At 50.5% G+C, this 20,969-nt stretch overlaps 1 protein-coding gene across 1 annotated transcript; it reads right to left on the bottom strand.

Annotated features, from left to right (window-relative positions):
• Positions 1-767: 767 nt before the first annotated feature.
• On the bottom strand, positions 768-20,393 carry CACNG7 (calcium voltage-gated channel auxiliary subunit gamma 7). Its single transcript, XM_032325688.1, has 6 exons — positions 20,259-20,393; positions 17,475-17,699; positions 16,790-16,876; positions 16,309-16,449; positions 3,108-3,253; positions 768-2,680 (listed from the first exon to the last, which is right to left on the bottom strand). The coding sequence occupies exons 2-6, from the start codon at positions 17,668-17,670 to the stop codon at positions 2,423-2,425; spliced, it is 828 nt and encodes a 275-aa protein (XP_032181579.1). The 5' UTR covers positions 17,671-17,699; positions 20,259-20,393; the 3' UTR covers positions 768-2,422.
• Between the last annotated feature and the right edge of the window lie 576 nt (positions 20,394-20,969).

Here is a 20,969-nt window from a genome sequence, read left to right as displayed (position 1 = left end):
AAAGACTTCTCAAGGTCACAGGATGAATTTGCATCGAAGTCATGGTAGTGAAATAGAGTGGCTTGAGAGAGGCGGTTCTGGGATCAGATAGGCCTGGGAGAAATTTCTCCCTGGCATCTTACCAGCTGGGTGATCTTATCTCCGGTGTGCTGGTTTCTTCCTCTACAAAATGGGGCTGTTTGCAATGCCTAGTTCCAAGAGGTTTGGGAGAATCCAACCAGCGTGGTCTTGATTGTGGGAGCTGTCCTGTTCGCCCCCAAGAGCCCAAGTCCCAACAAGGCAAAGAGCCGAAGGGCTAGCGCTGTTTCCTTTCCAATACACTTCAAGGAGAAGCTTGGTAAACATCCAGGCTGTTTTCAGCCCCTCCGTGGAGTAGGTGAGATCACAGATCTCCGGGCCCGCTTGGAAACCTCAGACAGGGGCTGTGGGCAACGTCTCGTGAGATCACGTTGGGGAGGAACGCGTGCATCCCACAGTAGGGGCGCAACAAATGCAGCCATGGTTTCCCAACAGAGCATTGGGAGAGCCCGCTGCTCTCCGTGGGAGCGCAGGGAAGCTGAGGCTTGGGCACCAGATGAATCTGCTTTCAGCTCTACCTCCGCCACTTTGAAGCTACGCGACCCCGGGTGAGTCATCTCCACTCTAGGGCCCTATCTGCAAAATGACTTCAGGAAATTCAACACGTGGGCTTGGGGAGAAAACCCGATGAAGCAATAAATGTGGAAGGCAGGCCAGCGAGAGTTACAGTACTCTAAGTGGTCATTGTGACACCAAGAGTTAATTTTTATTGATCCTGATGGGTGTCGTTTGCTGTCCTACACGCTTTACACGGAGCGAATTATAAAGTGCTGCTGTTAATAATGAGGATGATTAAGCAACTTAACAAAGACCAACCTAACCTTGTTCTGCGGGACTCACAGGGCCCCACCCTGGGGGCAGAGACCAGGACCCAGACTCTGTATCCGATCCCCTCCCCCTCGGCAGGCGGAGACGTGTTTGAAATAAAGTTTATTGAAGTTTCTGTCGGTATTTACATATGATACACGGCAAATAACAGAGCCAGGCCCCCCCACCCCACCCCTTCCCCACCCTGAGCCCCCCTCCCCCCAGCCTCGTTAAAAATCGCTGCGTAAAGACAGGTTAACTGCTGCGGTTCCCCCTCCCCCCTCCCACCTAAGATGCAAACTAAAAGCCCCCGTCCCTCCCCTGCCCCCCTCCCCCCACCCCGGGGGCTTTTCTGGTTCCGTGTACAACACTGTGCTACCTCGCCCCCGCCCCCCAACGGGGGGAAGGGCGAGTTTCTGGTGACCTTCCCCCCAAATCTGTCCAAGGGGGCGGACGGACCCTTGAAAGAGGCCAGAGTTGGGGGTCTAAGATGGGAAGGGGGACTTCAATGAGGGGGAGTGCCAGAAAATGGAAGACTTCGAGGTTTGGGGGGTTTCGACCCCCGCTACTGCCTCTCCCTCCCCCGACGGGGCCTCGAGGGGGAAGAGGCCGGCACAGGTGTGGAAATGGCACGGAGGAATTCCCTCCACCCTAGGGTCTCCAGCCCTGTTGTGTGGCGTGCGGGGCTAGATGCACCTAGAGGCTTTGGGTGAGCGGAAGGAAGGAGGAAGGGAGAACGAGCTCGAAGAAGAAGAAGAGAAAGAAAAAGAAGCCAAGGGCAGCTGAGAAAGCAAGGAGATCCTTCCGATGGCGCCCCCTGAAAGGCAGGTGACTTCAGGAGGCCAGAAGAGCCCAGCCGGTGAGGAAGAATGGGACCTCCCAGGGGAGTAGAGAACTGAGTTGGGGGAAGGGGGACACCGGGTTGAGCACGCCCCGGCCTCCAGCCTCCCACCCCACCCTCAGCTGCGGGCGCAGCAAAAAGACTGCCCGCTGCACCCGCGGGCCCAGAAGATCCGGAGATGAGATTGGGCGAGGAAATAGAGAAGTCGGGGCCGAGGCGAGAAGAGGCTAGTTGGCATTCCAGGCGGCTGCCCAACCTACTCTCCAGTCCAGCGCCCCTGCCGCGAGGCCGCAGGCTGCGGGGCTCAGGGTGGGTGGGCGCCTGCACCGCTGGCCCCCAGCGTGCAGTGCGCGGGGCAGGGAAACCCGCCGCCGGGAACTGGAGGGGAGGGGAGGGCCAGAGGGAGGGCGCGGGACCAGGGAGAAACTGGGGGCCGTCTGCGAGTGGCTGGGACCGAGGAGGTCGAGAGACCCCGAAGGGGGAAGGAGCCCTTGGAAAGTATAGGGACCAGCACGGAGGCGCGGGGCCACCGAGAAGAGGGCGGGGCTAAAGCGTGCGCAGCATGGGGGGGGGCGGGGTAGTGAAGTTCCGAGGGAGGGAGCGGAGCCCTGGGGCCTAGAGACCCCCAAGGGGGGAGGTGGAGGAGGAGGAGGAGGAGGAGGAGGGGAAGGAGAAGGGAGAGCCGAGGGGCGGGCCTCAGCAGGGCGAGGTGGAGATGTGCAGGTGGTCCGGGTACTTGATGGCGGGAGGGTAGTTCTGCGTCATCTGGATGGAGACGTCGCTGGAGATGTCGGAGGGGCTGCGGCCGCGGCGCCACGCCTCGGGCTGCAGAAACTGGCCGGAGTAGTCGGAGCAGTCGCTGAGGCGCGGGCGGTAGAAGGCCGGGTGCGGGCGGTACATCTCCTCCTCCGCGTAGCGCTTGGTGAACAAGTACACGGACATCACGCCGGCCCCCTGTGGCAATGCGGGGTCAGGGTCCCAGAGGCTGGCCCCGAGCTCCCAAGGACCCCAAGACTCCAGACCCACCCCCCAGGCCCTCCTCTCTCAGACACAAGAGTCCGGACTCCCAACCCCCTCCTCCCTCATTCCCTGGAGTCCAAACCCCCAGCCCCCTCCTCCCTCAGACCAGGAGTCCAGACCCTCAGTCCCTCCTCCCTCAGACCCAGGAGTGAGTCCAGGCCCCAGCCCCTCCCCCACACCAGGACCCCAGAAGTTGGGAGCTGCCAGACCCTCCTCCAGGACCAGGAGTTAGGTCCTCAGTCACCACCTCCCTTTTAAATCCATCATCTATGCCCCCAGTTTCCTCTTCCTCCTGAGCCCAGGAATGAGCCTCCCTCCTCCAGACCCGTCTCCATTTCTGTCTGGGCCCCACAGACATCACCTCTTTGAGGAGGAAGGAGGAAGCGGCGAAGGCAAAAGACCACCCATAGCGATAGTGGAAATACTGCTCAGAGCTGCTGGGCCTGTTCATGACCTCGTCGTTGATGCTGGAAATGTAGAGAACCAAGCCCACCACCAAGGAGAGGCCTGGGGAGCAGAGGGTGCCCTTGGTATCTTAGCAGAGGGTCCCTCTCTCCAGCCCCAGCCCCTCCCCCATCTCACCACCATCCCCTCCCCTTTCCTCCCTGCTCAGTCCTGAACTAAATCCATTTTTTGAAACCTTTTTGTGTGCTGGGCCTTGGCCGGCTGCAGGGATTCTGGAGACAATGAACTTTCTCTTCCCCCCTCCCCTAATCTACAGTCCAGGAGTTCACAGGCAATTAGGGAAGGCAACTAGGGACACTGATGGGTAGTCACATAAATGGTGATATGTGCAGTCAGGGAAGTAGCAGCACAGAGTCCTGTGGGTCCAGGAGAGACACCAACCCACCTAGGGGACGGGCAGGGATGGTGGGGGTGGTGCAGGGGAAGTCAAGGAAAGCTTCCTGGAAGAAGGGCCTTTGTCCAAGTCCTAAAGGATGAGGCCTGGGGAGAAGAGTACACAGTTATACCACTCTAGCCAGAGGGAACAGCGTGGCCAAAGGGTTGGAGAGGGAGCACCGAACTGATCCATCCATATAGCCAAAACACCGGCCCCAGCCACAAAATATGAGGCCAGAGAAAGGGGCAGAGACACGGCCATAATGGGCCTCAAATGCCAAGGGCACTAGGGAGCCATGGAATGTCTGGAGCAGAGGAAGGGCAGGTTCAGTTCAGAGTGTTAGAAGAACCCTTGCAGGATGGTTGGTTCTGGGAAGAGAATGAAGAGAGAGACTAGTTGTGACATGCCAGGGGGACGAGGATGAGGCCCAAGTTGAAATTGTGGATAATAGCCACAACGTCAGTAATAATATTAATAAAACAATAGCAACTGCTCGTATAGGTCTTGCCCTGTACCAGGCACTGTTCTCAGTGCTGTGTATGTATCAGCTTCTTCAAACCTCCCAGCCGCCCCTCCAATGGGTATCATTTTTATCAACACTGACAGCTGAGGGAACAGAGGCACACGAAGAAGGTGCAGAGGAGATGTCTGCATTGAGAAATTGTTAAGAGGCAACTACCACTTCTTCAAGCTGAACCTCTTTTAAGCAGCAGCCATACCAAGTGTGGCTTAAGGAGGTGATCAGGTGTCCTACCCTAAATCAATCCAAGTCATCCCCATCGGCATCATCCCCCAGAATCCGACAAATAAACACTTGTGTGCCCCTTGCAATCTGTATTCCTTCCACTGCCTGCAACAGGGGCCGGCCAATGACGGCCCACGGACTCCATCCAGGCCACCCCCTGCCTTTGTATGGCCTGCGAGCTAAGAATGGCTTTTCTGTGATTAAACTGTCGGAAAAAAATCAAAAGAAGAGTGGTATTTTGTGGCATGTAAAAAGTATATGAGTTTCATTTGGCAGTTCCTCCAAGTGTTAAAGATAGAATTACCACATGACCCAGCGATTCCCCTGCTAGGTATCTCCACCCGAGAGAATAGGAAACATATGTTCACACAAAAACTTTGCATGAATGTTTGTAGCAGCATTCTTCATAATAGCCGAAAAGTGGAAACAACCCAAGTGTCTATCAACTAAATGGATAAACAAAATGTGGGATAGCCGTATAAAGGAATATTATTCAGCCAAAAAAAGGAATGCAATACTGATTTATACTGCCACATGGATGAACTCAGAAAATAAGCTCAAAGAAAGAAGGCAGATACATAGCGTATGATTCCATTTATATGCCATGTCGAAAATAGGCGAATCCATAGAGAGAGAAAGTGGAATAGTGGTTGCCAAGGAGCGGGGTGGAGGGGAGATTCCCACTAGCTGTCGCTAAAGGGTATGAGGTTTCTTGCTGGGGTGATGAAAATGTTGTGAAGTCAGGCCCCAGGGGTGGTCCCACAACCTGGCAAATATACCACAACCACCGAATTCTGTGAACTTCATGTTTTGACCATTGTAGTATCTCGGCTTGCAAAGTATATGGATTCCTCATGTCAGGGTGTGTAAATAAAATGTTACTGGGGGCCTCTGGGGGGCTCAGTCATTAGGCGTCTCTCTTCCTGCCTTCGGCTCAGGTCATGATCTCAGGGTCCTGGGAGGGAGCCTGCTTCTCCCTCTCTGCCTGCCGTTCCTCCTGCTTGTACTCGCTCTCCCTCTCTCTGACAAATAAATAAGTAAAATCTTTAAAAAAAAAAAAAAGTAAGTTTCACAGCATATTCTTTTGATGAGGCTGGGGTAATGAGGAAATGAGCTATTATGCGTTGCTGGTAGAAATGCAAAATGGCCCAGCCCCAGTGAGAGGGCATCTGGCCATGCCTGTCAAAACCGTGCAGGGGTCGGCCCTTCAACTCCGCCATCTAAACTATAGTAATGACCCTGGAGCTCTCTGTCCATCCATGCAAAAGGACACAGATGCATGCTAATCCATGTCATTACCCGGAACTACAAAACCCTTGGAATGACCTACAAGAACTTACACAGAGGATTAGTGGGACAGACTGGGAAACATCACGGAGCAGAGGACCGTGTCACTGTGAAATGAGAATGAGCAAGGTTCCTGGGAACTGGAGTGGAGCTCAATGATAGTCCCAGACTCTGTCACTCGGTTTCAAAGAAAAAGTAACACTCAAAAGAGTATACAGGATGCTAGCTCGTAAGCAAATAAATAAGTAAAATAAAATACAAATGGGCATCTGCTTATTTTTGCAGAAAGAGACACAGTAAGGAAAGCAAACGAATGAGGCTGGTCACCTACAGGAGCTGGAAGGGAAGGGAGGGAGGGACGCCCCTAGGAAGGGAGCGGTGCTCTTCTGAGTACATATTTTTGCATGATTTGGACCCTTGGAAGAATGCTCATCGTTTATACATTTAGAAGCTAAGATCAACAAGGATGGGGACAGAAAGTCTAAAGTTGGATACCAACAAAAATAAACATAGCTAATTTTCTATCAAATGATGATACCACCCCAGGAAGGGGTAAAAGTATTCTAGTAACTCTTGGATACAGTACTTTGATTACATTTCACTCTAAAGACAAAAGATCCGCAAAGAAACCTTGAACCTTACTTCTTTCTGGGAGAGCAGCTTAGAGGCAGCAGCCCTTAAGCAGTTGTAGGGCTGAGCACATTTGCAAATATACTGATATTTAGGGAGCTGGATTCTGGTGCTAAAAAAGGTAAGACACAGATCAGAATGGCGCAAGATGAAGAAAACCCCGGGTGTCAGTAGCAATGAGCATACTTAGCGCCCGGCTTTTGGTCTCTAAGAGCATTCCCCACTAAATAAGAAGCAAGGGCTTCCAGAAGAAATCGCTCATTTGAAGCCTGGGGAGAGGCAGTAAAATTGTACTTGGGCCACAAAGGAAGGAAAAACTCAAAAAACGAGAGGGACACGTCAGAAGAGGATGCAGGGACTAGTTTGAAAGGGGATCCCTGATCCAACTAGGGACAAGTGGAAGAACAAAAGGAATAATGGAAGTAAGGCCCATAGCGGGGTACCTGCATGACTCAATTTTGGCTCAGGTCATGATCCCAGGATTGTAGAATTAAGCCCCAGGGATGGGCCCCATGCTCGGTGGGGAGTCTGCTTTCCTCCCTCTTCCTCTGCCCATCCCACTCAGTGTGGATGCTCACGTAGGCACCACACTGTCTCTAAAACAAATCAATAGTGGCTCAGTAGGCTAAGTGGCTGCCTCTGGCTCAGGTCATGAGCCCAGGGTCCTGGGGTCAAGCCCCACATTGGGCTCTCTGCTCAGCAGGGAGCCTTCTTCTCCCTCTGCCTGGTGCTCCCCCGCTTGAGTGCGCGCTCTCTCTCTCTGGCAAATTAATAAATAAAATCTTTAAAAAAGAAAAGAAACTGGGGTGCCTGGGTGGCTCAGTGGGTTAAGCCACTGCCTTCGGCTCAGGTCATGATCTCAGGGTCCTGGGATCGAGTCCCGTATCGGGCTCTCTGCTCAGCAGGGAGCCTGCTTCCTCCTCTCTCTCTCTCTCTGCCTGCCTCTCTGCCTACTTGTGATGTCTCTCTGTCAAATAAATAAATAAAATCTTTAAAAAAAAAAAAAAAGAAAAAAAAGAAAAAAAAAAAGAAAAGAAACAGCATAGAACGTGCTGAATTTTTAAAAAATGTGAACCCATACTGACATCCTTTTTAAAAATAAATAATAAAACAAAAGAGAAAATTCTTCTTTTTGGTGGTATACATGTAGATGGAACAGCAGATTTACAAAACACCATTTCGCAACCCTACAAGTAATCTTAGGATCCCAGCCAGCACCGTCAATGGCATTAAATCATGTTCTATCTGTCTGTATGCCCGACAGAACCTTCCCCTGGAATATCTATTAATTATAAAGAGATTTTCTTTTAGACCCCCTTTATCATAAAGGAACCTAACATCCCATCTCAGGCAAGCGACTAGAACTAATGCCACCAAAAGCGGGGCAGACAGATACTGTTCACTCCTGACGCGAGCCTGCCGTGACTCCATTTACGTAGGATTCCTGCTGAAAATGTGTAACCCGAATCCATTCCTAAGAAAACCATGGGCATTCTACTAGACGACTGGCCGCTCTCTTCAAAAAAAAAGCCAACATCAAAGATATTTCTTTTTTAAAAAGGCGCAGGCGCTCCATAAAGGATAAAAGGCCACAAAAGAGACAGGACAAAGACATACAAAGCATGATCCTAGATCGGATACTGAATGGGGGGAAAATGACTCTAAGAGACAACACTGGGACAATTGGTGAAATCTGAGTATGGACTGTGCTTTAGCTATAAGATTGGACAAATATCAAACTTCCTGAATTTGGTTATTACACCGTGGTGAGAAGAGGGAGTACACTTGTTTTTAGGAGATACTTGCTGAAGTATTTAGGAGTGAGGTGTTTGCAACTTATGTTCCAGTGGTTCATAAACTTATGTCTGTAAATATCTCAGATACGATATATACACTTACAGATACAAATATATATATATAGAGAGAGAGAAAGCAAATGTGGCAAAATATTAAAATTTGGTCCAGATGAAGGGTATATGAGAGTTCACTGTTTTATTTTTGCAACTTTTCTGTAGGTTTAAAATCTTTCCCCCAAATTTCAGTAGAATGGGGGAGGGTTTTACCTTCCCAAGGTACCAAAGCATTACCTGGCAAACCCCATATTAACTGGAAAGAGGAAAATGGGCCTTATCAATGAACAGCCCCGATGGTCACCACTTTTATTAAGGGTTCCGACGTGATCAAGTTTCTACCTGACAGTCTTTGTCACCTGAAGGGCTGGGATATAAGGAGCAGGCACCAGCTCTGCCTCTGTTTGCTTGCCAAACCTAACCCAAATCTAATAAAGCCTCTAGTATAGACAGAACTTGCAGGTTAGAAAACACAAGGAAACGGGAGCAAATCAAATGATGCCTTGGGAAAACAGTCAAACCAACCTAGGATGTGGGGCATTCTACATGAGGCCCTGGCCTCCAGTCTTCAAAAGGACAGTGACGGGGGCCAAGCTGGTAACACCTGAACCAGTGATCATCCTTAACATTTCAGGAAGAGCCAACCGGGCATTCTTATGTGTCTGCCTCCTGTGCGGTAGGATGTAAACAGCACCCCCTATCTATGAAGTATTTTTGGCCTCCAAAAAAGCACCCCAAAATAGAAACAAAACCCCACAAATCTGGATTGGATCAACAGCAGTTTTATAAGAAAACAGAGGGTTGATTGAGTACCTTGCACCACAACAGGAGAGAGAGAGAGCACAGTGAGAAAACTCAAGGGTGTGGGCATTCTACAAGACAAACGACCAGATTTCTTCAACAAATAAATGGCAAGGAACCAATAGGGGAGAGACTATTATAGATTAAAAGAGGCTTCCGAGATCTATCAGCTAAATGCACAAGTGGAATTTGAAACCTGATTTGCAACAAACTAATTGTAAAAAAGCATTTATTTATGAGACAAGGGGGGGAAGTTGAGCATTGACTAGGTATTAAATGATATTAAGTAGCTACTCTTAATTGTTTGGGCATGATGGCTATGTTAAATAACAAAGTACTTATTTCTCAGGGATATACTGGAATATTTGTGCATAAAATGATTTAATGGTTGAGTCTGCCTTAAAATAATGTACTGAAGTACAGAAGGGAGATACGGCAGTATGACTAAAAAAAGATTCGCCATATGTTGATAACTACTGAAACTGAGGGAAGGATACATGGGATTTCATTTATTTATACTATTCCTTCTATATTTTTGTAATGCAATTCATTTTAGAAGTCAGTGTTGTAAAAAAGAAAATAGTGGGGGAACTAGTCTAGAGTAAAGGAGACGTGAACTAAATGCCGTGTGTGGACCAAGTCTGAATCTCAGTAGTGGTGGTGGTGGGGGGGAGCTATAAAAGGCATTCTTTAAACAATGGGACAGTCTGAAAATGGGATAAATTATACTATGGAACTATGGCAAAATTTCTTGGTATGATAATGGCATTGTAGGAGAAGAATGTCCTTCTTCTTCAGAGATGCATACTACAGTGTTTATAAATTAACAGTCATGACGCCTGTGACTTATTTTGAAATAGTAAAGACCCAAAAAAGTACATGTGGAGAGAAAGAGAAAGAGAGAAGGAGGGAGGGGTGCCTGGGTGGCTCCATGGATTAAAGCCACTGCCTTTGGCTCAGGTCATGATTTCAGGGTCCTGGGATCGAGCCCCACATCGGGCACTCTGCTCAATGGGGAGCCTGCTTCCTCCTCTCTCTCTGCCTACTTTTGCTCTCTGTCAAATAAATAAATAAAATATTTTTCTAAAAAGAGAGAGAAAAGGAGGGAGAATATGGCAAAAACATCAGCAAAATGCAGGATTTAGGTGGAGGAAGGTAGACTAGTGTTCATTGCACTATTCTATCAATTTCAAAGTTTTCATTAAAACACTGGAGCGATTGAGATAAAATAATGCCCCCACCACTCTCTCCACCAGAATACTTGGAACTAGCCTATTATTTCCTCCTGCACCCCTACCATCTAGCACAAGATCCAACACGTACTAAACACCAGTTGAATGAATAAGTGTACCTACCAAGCAACTGGGGCTTCTAGAAAAGATCGTTAATTGCTTCCCCTTTTTGAACCCATGCTAAATCCCACCATTCCTTCATTTTCTCTAAGAATTAACCTTTCCTTGCTCTGAACTTCCATAGCACTTTCAGTTTCTAGTATTCCATGATTTTGATATTCAAGAAGAGAGGGTCCACAAAGTATTACGTGATGGAAAAGCATCTGAGATAGGTCTAGAAAGATGAGCAGGTTTAAAGAAAAGAGATAGCAAAGGAATCCCACAGTCCACACTCACTCAGGTACCCTAGTCCAATGCAGGGGAGTCATCCTGATTTTACTCTCTCTCTCATCCAGCAAAGATGTTCAGTCATCACGTCAAGTCCATTTTACTTCCTCCATCTCATAAATCAACACTCTTCTTGCAACCATAAGTTTTCTCAACCAGTTAAAACTTACTTTATATGCTTTTACCATTACCCCTAAATCCTTGTCCCCCTGCTTTAGATCCTGGTTCTTTCTAAAACCCAAACAAACTCAATCCTTCTCTTATCAAAATTCTTCCTTGGGGCAGGGGTGGGGGGGGGGGGGGCAGACTCAGTCAGTTAAGCGTCTGCCTTTGGCTTAGGTTATGATCCCAGGATCCTGGAATCCAGCCCCACTTCAGGCTCCCTGCTCAGCAGGGAGACTGCTTCTCCCTCTTCTTCTCCCACTGCCCCTGCTTATGCCTTCTTGCCCTCTCTGTCAAATAAGTAAATAAAATCTTAAAAAAGAAAAAAAAATTCTTCCTTGGCTCCTTACTGACCAGAGGAGGTTTTTCATTCTTCCGCCTGACATTCTAGACTCTTTGATCTGATTCCTGCTAACCACCCAAACACACACCTTAAACCCCATATTTCACATTGTAGTTCTAAGTAACAGTCTCTGCCAGGCGAATCAGGGACAAGAGTTGATAAGGAAACAAATATTTCCAAAGAGAAAGAACGTTTGCTGTTCTTTGTTGCTTTTGCTTTTATTTTTAGTAATTGAAAATCACATGAAAACAATCACAAAAGGTAAGTTATTCTTGCCATTCTTTCTATTTCTTGGACATTTTATAGTAGCTCTGGTTCTCCAAAAATAATCTTCTTTCCCCCTTTTTCTCTTTTCCTCTTTTTCTCCCTCCTTTCTCCCTTCCTTTCTCTGTAATCCAACTCCTACTCCCTCTTCCCCCTCACCCCACCTCTGTTTCAGAATTGCACAGTAGGCAAGAATCACCTACATTCCAGGCTGAATAGAAATAGCCCAGACTTAGAACAATAGGATTTCAGCACCATGGAGAGCTGCACATGCATCTACCTGTGTTCCATACTTTCTGGGGCATTAACAGATGCTGGAACTTCCACCTCCATACAAGACACTATTCTTTCCTCACTTGAAAAATTCTCCCTCACCCTTTCAGCTTCATCTACTCAGACGTCACCTCCTCTTGGAAGCCCTCCTAAGTCATTCCCCACTCTCCACCACCCGACTGTGCCAAGTGAATGCATCCTCCCCTTTTCCAGAATGCCCTAAGTTTCCTTATCACTCCTCTCTTATACAAATACTTCAATGTGTACTTTGTACCACCAATTCATCTAGGCTCTGCAGACACAAATGAGAGCATGCTTGTAAAGTTCCATATTTGTCAGAGTTTACATTCTAGCAGGAGATGGAAAACGTGTAACATGACAATAACTATGAATCAAATATAAAGCATGCAAACTGATGGTATAACGTGGACAAGGCAACATTACATACTGTGGTCACAGAAAGAAACACTGAAGAGAGAAAGTTTGAGCCCTTTGAGTATCAGGAGGAAGAGACTTCCAGGCATGGAGGGCTAATGAGTGTAAAGTCCTCATGTGGGGCTGAGATGAGCGTTTTCAAGGAATAGAAGGAGGCCAGTGTGTGTGGCTGAGGTTGTAAGCAATGGAGAGAGTGTTAGTGGGTTAGGAAATGAGGTCAGAGATCTGAGCATTAACTAAATCCTAGAAAACCTTGTAAGCTAGCATGGAGAGTTTGCACACATGCAGTGGGATTGAAGCAGGTGTGTAGTTTTGATGGACAGGTGGCTGGGGCTGTTCTGTCATTGACTGGATTGAGCATTCACCTAGGATTCAGCCACATAGTCAATGCTCAGTGCAGAGCCACACAATGTAGGATGTCTGTGTAAATGCTTGAGGAGCAAATGAAAGTGCACATGCAAAGGACGTGTAGAGGGCCAGAGGTTAGGACAAGATTTGCATGGGAAACCTGCTTCTTCTGACCTGGAAAAAGAGAGTCAATGTCATTCCAGCCTCCTCCCTGCTTCTCTTGCCAACCATATCCAGCCAGTCATCTGGTTCCATTGATTCTTCTGTCAATATCCTTCTCCATCAAAGCCATCCACTTGCTTTTATCTTTCCAGCCCCAGCCCCAGCTACTCATACCCACACCACTGCATTAAGCTTCCTCCTTGGTTTGCCCATTCCCCATCTCTTTCCTGCTCGTCCATCCCTGAAGATGCTTAAATCCCAGGTGAGACCCTGTTCCTCCTCTGCCCCAACCCTCCCACCCCTTTATTCAGAACTGAATGCCAATGCCACTATTTACCAGCCCGTAGGCAACTCCTGTCTCTCTCTCCAAGTCTTGGGAACATGAACTGATTAGACTAGATTATTCTGTTCCCAGATCTAAGATGCAGTTACTGTCATCCTTCCCTTTCCATTTAAATCTCCTTCATTTTTGGGGTGCCTGGGGGCTCAGTTGGTTAAGGGACTGCCTTCAGCTCAGGTCATGATCCTGAAGTCCCAGGATCGAGCTCCCACATGAGGCTCCTGGCTCAGCAGGAAGTCTGCTTCTCCCTCTGACCCTTCTCCCTCTCATGCTCTCTCTCTCTCTCTCTCAATCTCCCAAATAAATAAAATCCTGAAAATATAAAAAAATCCCCTTCCGTTTTATGATTTTTTTTTACAGTAGGCCCCACACCCAGCATGGAGCCCAATGCAGGGCTGGAACTCATGACAGGAGATCAAGACCTGAGCAGAGATCAAGAGTTGGATGCTCAAAAGACTGAGCCATCCAGGTGCCCCCCCCATTCTTATGTTATTTTAAAATTTTTTATTTCTTATTTACTACCCTATTTTTTTAAGCAATCTCTACACTGTCAGGGTCGAACTCATGACCCTGAGATCAAGAGTAGCTTGCTCTACTGATTGAGCCAACCAGGCCCCCCATATTTTGATGACGTTTAATTGTGGTGGGGCAGCATAGTGCCACAGGGAAGGCCTGGGTGGGAATCCTGCTTCCACCGTGGAGCAACTTAACCTCTGGGTGCTTCTGCTTCCTCACCTGGAGAATGACAACAACGACATCTGCCTTATGAAATAAAGACAAAGACCTCACATAAAGCACTTAGAGCTTCCCCCAACCATGGCACTCAACCAAGTGTGTATTATTTTGGTTGCTGCTGTCACTACAACTATGAATGAACAAATGTATGTTTTTACTGAGCACGGGGTCAGCCCTTCACATCTGTGAGGAGACCAGGGGTTAGCAAACGACCACATATCCCGGCACGTGTTTTTGCATGGTTTTCGAACTAAGCATGGTTTTTACATCTGTAGAAGGTGCAGGGGGTTGGGGTGGAGGACAGAACAAAGGAAGAAGAACATTTCAGGGGCGCCTGGGTGGCTCAGTGGGTTAAAGCCTCTGCCTTCGGCTCAGGTCATGATCCCCAGGTCCTGGGATCGAGCCCCGCATCGGGCTCTCTGCTCAGTGGGGAGCCTGCTTCTGCCTTTCTCTCTCTACTTGCCTCTCAGCCTACTTGTGATCTCTCTCTGTCAAATAAATGAATTAAAAAAAAAAAAGGAAAAAAAAAAGAAGAAGAACATTTCATGGTCATGAAAATTACATGGAATTCAAACTCCAGGGCCCATAGGCAGGGTCACTGGGACACAGCCACACCCATCGCTGCACCTCTGCTTCATTTCGAGTTATAATCCTACAGTTCACAAAGCCTGAAACACTTACTCTTCGGCCCTACACAGGTTTGCCAGCCCTAGACCAGGGTTTGTCCTCTAGACAACTCCATCAACGAAGGCTCCTTTCCCCTCTCCTTTCTCTGTAATTCAACTTCCACTCCCTCTCCTTTCGCACCCCACCTCTGTCTCAGGACTGCACAGTAGGCAAAAATCACCTACATGTTAGGCTGAATGGAAACAATCCGGCCTTAGAAAAATAGGGTTTGGGGACCATGGAGAGCCCATGCAGTTAAGGGGAAGAATTCGCACCCAGGTCTTTCTAGGTTCGCAGTAGCATGAACCATCAGTCACTACACCTCGGAACCATGAAAGCACATGACAGACTCCTTGAAGTGGGACGCACGGGCCATAGTCTATGACATGAACTCGAGGAAGGGCTTCCAGAAGTAGGGTTCAATCCCCCTAAATTTCTCTACTGTTACATCAGAAGCCTGACATCCAGTCCTGACAGCACCACTGATCATCAGTGTGGCCCTGGGACATCAGAGCCTGGAGGATCACAAGAGCGTGAGTTTGGGTTTTGGGACGTAAACACCCTCTGGACCAACCGCCCCTCCTCCACGAAGCTATGCTGCCCCTTCTGTGAACAGCAAACAATGGGATCTTCCCTCTAGTGTTTTGGGTGGATTGAATTAGAGTCTCCCTGCTTCCTACCCTTGTCCCACTTTCTCTCTCTCTAGGCCACTATTTTTCGGTATGAAAAATGATGAGACTTTTCTGCTCGACGCTCTGGGATGGTGATATCGTACGTGTCTTATTTTAGCTCCACACGCCATGATTCAAGTTTACTGGGAGGTTGCACCCTCGTTTCTCTGGAAAAGGTCTCGTCAGGGTAGGCTGGAGGCACAGGGGAGGTTTAGCTGGCTGAGGAGCAGGGACGTTCAACCCTTTGCCAATTCTAGAGAGGGACCTGGGTGTAGGCCCCAAGGGACAGTATGGAAGCCAGCTGGAAGCGGGGTTTGTTCATAAAATATCAACTGGATGAAAAGGACATGACCGGAGTTGATGAAATGATGTTGAATTAATTTGAACGGAGTCAGAATGGACCGGATGGATGAGTTAAATGTGTTAGGCCTGGGCTGACCTGGCCTGACCTGAGCTGAGAGGGACCGAATTGGACCAGATAGTGCTGACACTGGAGGTGGGTGACGCTTGATAAAGAACTCTGCTCAGGAGCTCAGGACACTCGGTTCCCCCCACCCACTCCCCCCCCCCGCCCCTCCAGCTCAGGCTGGTGTCTTGGGCAACTCCCTGCACAACTGTGGGCCTCGGTGCCCCCGTTTTATCAAGTGAGTTCTAATAATAACTCGGCAGCAGAGATGTTATGGGAAGGGTGTGAGATTGCTCAGGCACAAGAGCCTCGTCTCTCAAAAGATAAAAGAAAAGACAAAGACTGAAAAGTAGCTAATGACACGCAAGGTGACATATTCAGGATGAAGCATATGGACACAACTCACACTGAACCGCATAAAGAGGTAATAATAAGGTGGGCTGGAAGACGGACAGATGGACAGACACAGCCAGTCTAGTCACAGGTAATGGTTGACTCTGAGTGGTGGGTTCATGGGAGCCCACTCCAAAATGCTTTCCACTTTTCTGTTTGAAAATTTTTCAAATAAAATGTCGCACAGAAAATAAAGAGCTTTGATGTATGTTAACTGCTAAAATATCAGGAGGGGTGAATGGCAAGTGTGTGGGCACAGCTCTGTGTCTCCAAGGTCCCGTGGCCCTGAGCCACAATCTGTTTGTACATCCGCACAATGGGACTGTAAGAGAATTTGTCTCACAGGGCTGTGGTATCAGAACGGAGCCTAATAAGCACCTAATAAGTATTAGTTAGAATGGGGTCCCCCCAGCAAGCTGTGAGACGGGTACTGCTATCTCCATTTCACAGAGAAGACAAGTGGCGCTCAGAGAGGTTGGGCAAACCCTCCAGGGTCACACAGCAAAGAAGTGGTTTTCTTAGTGGAGGAGGGACCACAGGTTCCCAGAACCGAAAACAGTCCCAGGCCCTAAGTCCTTTCCTTGAGCTCACCGGATAAGATGAAGAAGATGCCGGAAACGAAGGCCAGAATGGTCCTCTGCGGGCGGATGTGGCCGATGTTACTGATGACGAAGGCCGTGAACACTAGGAAGAGACTGACCATGGGGAATGGGGTGGCCGTGCGCACCGTCTCTGAAGGAAGGGTAAAGGGAGAGACAAGGGGTGAGGGGGGCTTCGGAGGGTGACACCTCCCCATTCCCCTGGCCACGCCTCTTGCATGGCCCGCCCCTTAATGTAGCTCCTCCCCTTCCGGATACTTCATTGCTGACCCTTTCACCCAGACCACACCCTTTAAATTGACACCCCCCCCCCTTCCTGTGGACTCCACCCACAGCCCGGGCCCTGCTCCTTCAACCTGGCTCCTCCTCCTCATCCAACCACTGCACTTCCTCCCCGCCACCCCAACCCTTTCCTGGTGCTGCCCTTTCTCCCAGGACTCCCCCCTTTGTCGAGGCCCCCTGCTTCCCCTCACTCAGAATATTCTCCGTGTTTTCCGTCACCAAGTTGATCTCCGGTTCAAGGAAATACTCCGAGGCCACACAGCGACCCTTCTCCCGGCCTGGGGGTAAGAATCGAAAGCACAGCTGGATGAGGGGCAGGTGGCACTGTGGGGAGACCCCAGGTATATGAGGCTTGATCCAGGGATTACTGTCTATACGATTCTTGTGGGGGAAGGCGGGACGGGTCACAGAAGGTCTGGGAGCTCCTTTTCTGAGCTTTTCTGGAGACCCATGGATGGAGGACAGGACTGGAACTCCGGGTCCCAATGAGGAGGGGCTGTGGGCCAGAACTTCTGAATCCCTAAAGAGGACTGGTGGGAGGGGGGCTCCAAGGAGGAGGGTCTCTGTGGTCGCTGGAGGGCATGAATTCTTTATTCTGCCCATTCAAGACTGGAACTATGCAGGGGACAAGCTCTGATGTTAGACTCTTGCTTCTAAGTGGGGACTCTCCAGGGATTAGGGGCTTGGCATGGGGGCTCTTAGATCCAGGAAATAAAGGGCTAGAAATCGGGTCTCCGGGTAGAAATTTGCCTCCCCAGGAGAGTAAACAGGGTCAATTTCTGGATATCTAGATCCGAGGGATGGAAGTGTGGATAAGGACCCTCGGGTCCCAGGCAAGGCAGGGACAGTTGAATGGAGGACAGGTAGGGTCTGTACCTGCGAAGAAACAGACTCGCCAGAGGCCGGCATGCAGCGCCATCTTGACCTCCGTGGTCTGGTTCTGCGGCAGCACCGTTCCCTCCTCCATGTACAGCCAGTAATCAGTGCTGACCGCGATGCCCACCAGCAGCAGGCCACACGCACCAAACACGCTGCTCAGCAGGGTCAAGGCGCGGCTGCTGCAGTGACTCATCCTCAGCGGCGGGGGGCGCCCTGCGGGGCCTGAGACGCGAGAAGAAGCTGCGGCCTTGGAGAGCCCTGCTGGGACTAACTAGAGTCCCCAACTCCATGCAGCCACCTGGGACACCGACCCCAAGCCAGAGACACCATTTCATAAACTAAAACGTCTCAAATCTGACCTTCGTGCCCTAACCCATGACCGTATTTTTGGATTTGAACCAGTGACATCAACTGTTGACCCTCAACCCCAGAACTGGTCTTCCCAAACCTGACACTTGTTTCTGGCTCTCGGTCCTGATGAGAGACACCACACCGGATCCCCGACCCCAGGATCAGCCTTCCAACCCTAACCTGCAGCCCAGACCCACAGACTGAACCTTAGCTCCAACTATGTGCTAGACCTGGGTCCCAAACTTCATAACTATGAATAGGAACTCAGTTTCCATATTCTCAATGCCAGAAGTAGGCCCTCCAACCCTCACCTTGCACCCTGATCAGAGACCTTAACCCTAGACACCAGACCTCCCCAGGATCCTTAACCTTGAGCCTGGGCTCAAAAACTATTACACCGATCAAGCATTTCAATACTGGAACCACGCAGATTTCCCCAATGCTGCCTCCTGGCATCCTGGCCCCTTTCTTTTGGACTCTGTTAAATAACTACCAGAAATCCCCCAAGTAGGTTACTAACCAGAAACCTAAGGGTCCTACTAACCAAGGACCTACTAACCAAGACCTGAGCAGAGGTCTAAACCTAGGTGTAAACCCTTGGACTCTCATCTTGACCTTTAATAGTTAAGTCTAACACCAGGACTGTGACCCATGACCTTCTCACTTTGATCCTGTGCCTTGACTTTAATTTGGTACCTCAGTCTGAGATCGTGGCTCATGACTCAGATCTCAGGTTTCAGAACCTGAATTCCCCCCATCCCAGATCCAGGTAGGGCTCTGAACTTAGGATGCTGGGACTGTCCTGGATCCCAGGACACTGGGACCCTGAGACCTGGAGCCTGGATTTTGGCTAGAGATTCCAGAAAGTCAAAACCATGATCTGGGATCCCCTTCCCCTGCAACTCAGCACTCTAACCAGAGTACCCTAGGTCATCCTTGAAACTAGGGATCAGGGCTCTGAACCCTAAAATCCCAAATCAGGAAGCCCAGGATCTTCATCCTCCTCATCCCCTTGGCCATCACAAGATCCCCAAATTCCCTATCAGAGATTTTGGACTCCAATTTACATGCTAGGACTACCAATTACAAAACTCTTTTCAACATCTAGCCTGGAACTCTGACCCCTCTGACACCAGGCCCTCAAAACAGGAGATCCCCAGTTCATAGCTGTGGCCTTGCGAATTCCAGTCGAATATCTAGAGATTCTAACCCGGGAGCTCCTAATCTACCATGCTGACCGCCCCCCCCCCCCACAACTTTTCCCCAAACTGCACAATTCCAATTTGCAGGACTCAACTTGTCATCCCCATTCTATCTCATCCTATCTCAGCCAAAGACCATCCCTGAATACCAGTGATCCCCATCATCTTTTCTAACTATGAAGGTTAAGACCCCAAAACACTCCCCAACAATGCAGCCAAGACTTGACACCTGGCTAATCGTAATTCTCAAAGCCTTGAAACTCTGCCCCATGCCAGCAAAGATCTTGGCGTCAGACAACTTTCATCACCCCCGCCCCTCCCCCACACCTCGGCATCCAGAGCCCCCATCCCACCAGGCCCCACCCCCCAGCCTCCTGGAGGAGTCAGGGATCCGAGTCTGGCCGAGCTCTGACCAGCTTTTCCTCCCATCCCCCGTCCCAAGGCTTGACCGCCAGCTGCCTCCTGTTCCAGCCCGCTCAGCTCGGAAACAAGCATCGAAAACCCAGTCACCCCGATTGCCTGGTCCCAAGTAGCTGACCTCAGCTCCCCCCGTACCCGCCGCCCCCCCCCCCCCCGGGCTCCTTGGACTCCCAGCTGGGACCTTGCCCCTTGACACCTTTCTACTTCCCCTTTGAAACCCCCTCCTTCTACGCTCGGATTCCGTCTCACTCCAAATGGCCCGCCCAGATCGCCTCATTCTCCTCCAGCCCTTCCTCCTTTGGGACCCTCCCTAGGCCTGGAGCCACCTTCTTACCCTTCTTTATCTAATGCAATCTCTCCTAGATTCAGAGATTCGGATCCCAGGAGTCCCATTCTCCAAGCCCCAAGTCCAAACTCCGTCTCCCTCCAATCTCTTCAGGAACGTATTCCCCGTTTCTGGGGACCCCTTCTCAGACATGTCCTGCTCTCACCGGGCCCGGGCCCTCCCCACTTCCTCCAGGACCGCCTCCCTCAAGGACCTGGCCGGCACCCTCCTCAAGGCCCACGATCCCTAAGACTCGGACATGAAGAGTCTTGGAGCCCCACTCCAGGACTCTAGGACCCCGTCCTCCCGGATTCCTTAGGCCCAATGTCCCCTCACCCCCCCAATGCCTCCCGAACTCGGGCGTCCTGACCGCCAGAATCCCACACCCCGGGGCCACTCAGACCCCTTTTAGCCCCAGCCCCCAGCTCCCAGCCACCTCAAGAGGAGCCCCCACTCCTTCCAGGACCCTCCCCTCGCGCTCACCTCGCTCAGGGCTGGGCGCACGCTCCGGGCCGCGGGCCCCGCAGCCGCATGACCGGCCCCGCGGCTTGCCCCGGCCGCCGCCGCCGCCACCGGGGTCGCCGATGCCCGCGCCCCCCGCCCCCGCCCCGGAGCCCGGCGTCCCGGCCCCCTCCCGGCCTCCCACCCCCCACCCCCCGCGCCCGCGGCCTCACTCGGCGGACGGCGCCGAGAGCTGGGACCCGCGGCCGCTCATTGGCTACTGAGGAGGAGGGGAGGGGCGGGGAGGGAGGGGGAGGCTGCAAGGAGGGAGGGAGATGGGCCTTGAGAATGGGGGAGGCAGGGAGGGAAGGAGAATAGAAACAGAGGCAGAGAGCCCGAGAGGGGCAGGGGCACCCTGAGAGGCAGACAGACAGAGCCGAGGATCTAGACTCCCACCGAGACCTCGAGGCTGAGGAATACTGAGACTCGCAGGTCTGGCGACTGGGGGAAACACAGAGGGGGCCTGAAAGAGACAGAGAGAGAGAAGGAGAGGCAGAGATCAGGTCTAAGACCCCGCTGTCCTCGGGCTCAGAGCTTCTGGGGCTCTGGAAGTGGACAGGTCAGAGAGAGACAGAGAGACAGAGAGACAGGGAGACGCTCACAGGCCCTGGGCTGAGAGATGCTGAGACCCAGACACCTTGAGCTAGGGAAAGAGACAGACAGAGAGAGAGAGACGGAGGGAGAGAGAGACCC

The sequence above is a fragment of the Mustela erminea genome, chromosome 19 (assembly GCF_009829155.1).
Source record: "Mustela erminea isolate mMusErm1 chromosome 19, mMusErm1.Pri, whole genome shotgun sequence".
In the NCBI taxonomy this organism is placed as follows: domain Eukaryota; kingdom Metazoa; phylum Chordata; class Mammalia; order Carnivora; family Mustelidae; genus Mustela; species Mustela erminea.
This window is presented reverse-complemented; position numbering and strand designations above follow the sequence as displayed.

What these genes read in the sequence shown, in the direction of transcription:
- CACNG7 (XM_032325688.1), bottom strand. Translation starts at nt 17,670, where the DNA reads ATGAGTCACTGCAGCAGCCGCGCCTTGACCCTGCTGAGCAGCGTGTTT. An exon ending in CATCTTCTTCATCTTATCCG is followed by an intron (nt 3,254 to 16,308) that starts GTGAGCTCAAGG and finishes TCTGCTCCCCAG; the next exon opens with GCCTCTCCTTGGTGGTGGGC. An exon ending in CCTCCTTCCTCCTCAAAGAG is followed by an intron (nt 2,681 to 3,107) that starts GTGATGTCTGTG and finishes GCATTGCCACAG; the next exon opens with GGGGCCGGCGTGATGTCCGT.